We start from the raw sequence: 5,196 nt of genomic DNA, 5'->3' as shown, positions 1-5,196 counted from the left end.
AAAATGTAAAATATAATATCAAGAATTTTTTCACAAAAATAGCATATTTTTGCATACGGTAGTCATTTTCACCATGAAGACAAGTCCAGAGGTCAAATTTTTTTTTTTCAAATTAAAGTATATTACATTAGCTTTATACTATATACTAAAGTATATTACATAAGCTTTAATTTAAGATATATATAAAAGAGTCAGTCTTTCCGGAACATTTTCAAAAGTTAAGTTGAAAAAGTTCTACTTTCTATACGCATTTAAAAAACTTTGCACCCCCCCTGTATAAAGGGAAATGGTCCGATTTTAAAAAAAAGGACTTCAAATGAAAGAGGTTTATATAAAGTATTTATTGTTAAAAAATAGAATTGATTCATGCATTTTTTAAAAAGTTATAGCATCATAATGTTAAAAAATGTAAAATATAATATCAAGAATTTTTTCACAAAAATAGCATATTTTTGCATACGGTAGTCATTTTCACCATGAAGACAAGTCCAGAGGTCAAATTTTTTTTTTTCAAATTAAAGTATATTACATTAGCTTTAATTTAACATATATATAAAAGTGTCAGTCTTTCCGGAACATTTTCAAAAGTTAAGTTGAAAAAGTTAATTTTTTGTAAAAAAGTTACCATTTTGAAACCCCATCCTTTGGGCTGTTAAAGGGTCAAATGTTCACAAAAATATATAAAATGATAGGTAATTATCTAAGGTATCTATAAAAAAAAAAATTATATTGATTCGGTCATTTTTAAAAAAGTTATGGCAATTTTAAGTAAAAAAAATTGAAAAAATATCGAAAATTAGCGATTTTTAAATTTGTAATTTTTTGGGGGATTTCCCTCCGTTTACAGGGAACGAGGGTATTTTTTCAATTTTTGAGGGTAATGTCTTCGACTAGATACGATTTGTGATCTTTTGACATATTGTTCATCAAAATCGGTCCAGCGAGAGCTGAGATTGAGCGTTCACAGACACAAAAAAAAAAATNTCGGTCCAGCGAGAGCTGAGATTGAGCGTTCACAGACACAAAAATAAAAATAAAAAAAAATAAAAAAAAAAACACATCATAGTAAAATTAATACCTTCTCAGCTTCGCATCGAAGCTAAAAAACAACTTTGACCTCACGATTTGTCTTCTATATGTAAATGGTCCCAAAAAGAGCTTAATACTGTTAAATAATTAAAGCCCAACCTTGCTATATTTTTTAAAATAGCCACCTAAAAAATAAAATATAAGTGTTGTTTATTACAAAAAAATTTAGGCCACCCAATGTTAGCGTTCTAGAGTTTTAATCCCCTCAACAAAATCATACAGTGGTGGTAACAGGGTTTCTAATGAGGGGATATGACAGTCATAATTTTCCATAATTACACCAGTGAAATCATACATCTGAAAGGGTATCTATTACCCGTACTAAGGTCAGATTAAAAGACCTCAGATTTTTTTGTTAAAATATGGCATGAAATAAAAATTAAAAAAAAAACCTCTAGGATATAGGAGTCCTTTTTAAATTTTTTGGCCCTGAATACCCATTGTCGTAATCCGGGACTGTAAATGAATATAGATAGTTTAAATTTAAATTCACAATGATATTGGCTGGACACGTTTCTCTGTATTGTAAAATAATGATTATAAATCAGCTGATATTTTTTGTACTCAGTAGATTATATTTAGGTTAAGAATTTGCTGTTATCACTGATTGAGAACAACTTGGCAGTTACCACTGCCAGTTCATTTTTAAGGAGTTACTAATTAGTTTTACAATTTTTCCCTTTATTTTGCTGATACATTACTTATTATTTACAATATATTTGATTTGAAACCATTTAATATATAAAAATTCATAATTTTGACTCAATTTTTTTTTATTAGTTCTTTGTAATAATGTCATCTAGAGGGCCAATGATAGCTGGTTCAGATGGATCAGATTTTACCCATCGACAAAAAGTTGCTGACCATTATAAACTTAGGTAATGTTTAAAACTTCTCATTTCAAATAAAAATTTTTAGAGAATTATGAATATTAATGTTGATTTCTATTTTTTCATAGTGTACAGAATAAGAGTCGATTGAAGTATTGTATTTTATTTCATTATTTATTATTTTTTCTAATGGTTGCTAAATTATGTCCTGATGTACTCGATAGATTAGATATATTTGTATTAGAAATTGAAGAACTTGAAATACCCAAGGTAATTCAGTTATTTATTGAATAGTTTGTAACACAAGATCAAATATCACATTTAGATACTTTAATGTTTAATTAATATATTTTTTCAGCCATTGTTTTGGGAATACTTATGGTGTTTAAGTTTACCTGCATCATTTTTAGCATTACGAGCAATCAAACATAATTGTGTACGGAATATTTCACTTTACATAAAATGGATTATTTTATTAGGGATATTACCTGTAGTATATGCCTTTTTTTACTACCTATCAGATGTTTATAAATTCATAACAGAAAGTCCAAATGATTCAATACTGAAATGGAGAGTAAGTTTTGAAAATGTCTTTAAAATTTATTATTCTAATGTAAAATTTTTATAGAATTTCCCATATGGCATTTTGTGGTATATATTTATTGCATTAGCAGTTCAAATTCATGGTTTTTCCATACATTTTGCTTCAAATCTAAAAACTGCTTGGGTTGCCAGAGGAACCGCACAAAAAAGAAAATAATTGGTTTAAAAATTGTTGTGATTGATTAAAATTATGTTACAGAGTTTTTATATTGTAGATAAATTTTAATAAAAAAAAAGTTGTTATTTCATTAATTTTTATTAATAAAATTAATTATATTTTAATTGAAAAATTAAAAATTGTTAACTTATTTTTTTTATAAGATAAAAAAGTTAATTGTTTTTATATACATTAGTTAAAAATTATAAATTTATATTTTGTAGAGTAACAATGATTTAAAAAAAAAAATTATTTCACTGAAAATTAATAGAAACAAAATATAACATTAGAACTTATATGTTCATTTGGTATAATTATGTACTGATTTTCTGCATATTTTGTATAAATATATGTAAATGCTTTATTTGTTTTGCTTTATAATTAGTATAATATTTATTTATTTAAAAACAAGAATTAGGTTCTTATTATTATTTTATTAATAGTACGAATATTTGTTAAAATAGTGAATTTTGAAGATTATGTTGTTAGAAAAAATAAATTATATACTTGAGTATATAATGTGTAAATTTTCTATGTTCACTTATCGTTTGCTGTGATGTAGGTAGTATCCAAAAAAGTGTTTTCTATTGAATTACATCTATTTGTTGTATTAATGAATTATACAAAAATGCTATTTTATGCTAGACAATTTCAGGGTTTTATTATGTTATAAACAGTATACGCTTAAATGTAAATTTTATTAAAATGTTAGTATTAGAATACTAAAAGTAAAAAAGTTTTTTAATTAATTTATATTTGCATGGAAAAAGTTATTATATTTTTGTAATATATATTTATTATAAATTTGTATGAACACAAATATTATCTACTAATATTTAAAAATATATATGTATACAATTATCTAAAATAATATTGAAGCAAAATGTGTAATATTTGCTATGTGTATAAATATATTGTGGTTTTTAATTTATTTAGTTTTTGTAAAAACATTTGATTATGTTATATAAAAATGATAATTAATAAATAAAATATTTTCAAGAAGAGTAAAATTTTCTTAAAATATAACTTGTGTGTTTAATCAATATATTTTTATTGGTTATTTAAATTAAGTCATAGTACTTTTATGTAATAGTAGTTAATAAAAAAAATAATTTGTAAATATAATTTTTTTTTAATTTATAGTAAAGAATGCTTTTGAGACATTTTATTTGTGTATATTATTTTTTTTTAAATCAAATTTTTTTTGTTCATTTTTCTCTATCTTATCACAATATAATTTTAAGAATATGAATTATTAAGTTAATATCCAAGTTTAATAGTTACTATTAAAGAGTTTGATTTAATTTATGTATTTTATAAAATCTTTAAAAAAAGCAAATGTGTGTTTTTTAGTATTATTATTTGGCAATAGTTAATAAACTTTTAAAATTTTAGTTCTAAAGTTTTTCTTAATTCTGACATTAAATTGAAATCTTTATAATTTAAAAAATATAATTAAAAAGAAAAAATAAACACATTTTTTGTGTTATTAATATTAACTGACTTAATAGAATCTTTTACTAGCTAATAATAAGTGTTAGTACATTGTGACTTTGACATTAACTATCTAACTTATACAAAGATGTAGTAAAAACAAATTCAAATTGCAATACAAAATATAAATAATAATGTTCAAAAATTTTTTATCCAGTAAATACATATGACAGTTTTCATATAACAAATTGTTTATTATATACGATTATAATTCTAATAGTATTGCATGAAAATTGATGGGCTTCATTTTAGAGAAGTATGTTTAGGGATAGATTTAGGTGTGTTAGGGCCTCTATAATCAAATTCTTTTATATTTTTACCTAAATTATAAAATAATAATTTTAAAAATAACAATATTATAAATATTTTCATGTTCTAAAAACTACCCATCTATATTTCTCTTAAGTCAAGTCTGTGATTAATAATTGTGATTGGACTGTGTAAAGGAATAGTATATATATAGTAGCAAAATTTGACTAAAATTATGAGTGGTTAGAATAAAATTTAAGTGTTTTTTAATGTATCTGAGGAAAAGTTCTGTTCAATATTATATTATCATACTCGTTTTATTAGATTGATAAGTATAATAAGTAGTCATTCTACGTATTTTACGTTAAATTTTACACTTATTTAAAATATTTTAAATGTCCGTTATTTTTTAATTAAATTTTTTCTGTGTAACTGCTAGATGGCGTTTATTTATTGATCAAATTTAATATGCCGATTAGTCGTCAAATTATCTTGAAATATATTATTTAAAAATTAGTTTATATAAATGATCAAATTGAGATTTAATTTTTATATATATATATATAAAATGAAATATATTTATGACGAAAAACGTCGGAGTTTCCATTGAGTGACACGTAAACGAATATTTGTGGCCGGTTTTTGGAGAAAAAAATGTCGATGTTTCGGCGTCTGTACGCGGCGTTGCGTTACAGTGTAGCCTCGGTTTAAGAATCAGACGCTTGGGCTTCGGTCACACTGTATTATGGTCGTACATTTTTGTTCTGTTCGTAG

General features: G+C 23.6%; 1 protein-coding gene across 1 annotated transcript; it reads left to right on the top strand.

Annotated features, from left to right (window-relative positions):
- Window positions 1-1,692: 1,692 nt before the first annotated feature.
- On the top strand, window positions 1,693-2,915 carry LOC126894600 (protein jagunal). Its single transcript, XM_050665724.1, has 4 exons — window positions 1,693-1,967; window positions 2,048-2,189; window positions 2,278-2,493; window positions 2,548-2,915. Exons 1-4 carry the CDS (start codon window positions 1,882-1,884, stop codon window positions 2,677-2,679), a joined length of 576 nt encoding a protein of 191 aa, XP_050521681.1. The 5' UTR covers window positions 1,693-1,881; the 3' UTR covers window positions 2,680-2,915.
- The last annotated feature ends 2,281 nt before the right edge of the window (window positions 2,916-5,196 follow it).

The sequence above is a fragment of the Daktulosphaira vitifoliae genome, unplaced genomic scaffold, assembly GCF_025091365.1.
Source record: "Daktulosphaira vitifoliae isolate Bord-2020 unplaced genomic scaffold, ASM2509136v1 Scaffold_1, whole genome shotgun sequence".
Taxonomy (NCBI): domain Eukaryota; kingdom Metazoa; phylum Arthropoda; class Insecta; order Hemiptera; family Phylloxeridae; genus Daktulosphaira; species Daktulosphaira vitifoliae.
This window is presented reverse-complemented; position numbering and strand designations above follow the sequence as displayed.

What these genes read in the sequence shown, in the direction of transcription:
- LOC126894600 (XM_050665724.1), top strand. Translation starts at nt 1,882, where the DNA reads ATGTCATCTAGAGGGCCAATGATAGCTGGTTCAGATGGATCAGATTTT. An exon ending in AAGAACTTGAAATACCCAAG is followed by an intron (nt 2,190 to 2,277) that starts GTAATTCAGTTA and finishes ATATTTTTTCAG; the next exon opens with CCATTGTTTTGGGAATACTT. An exon ending in ATTCAATACTGAAATGGAGA is followed by an intron (nt 2,494 to 2,547) that starts GTAAGTTTTGAA and finishes AAATTTTTATAG; the next exon opens with AATTTCCCATATGGCATTTT.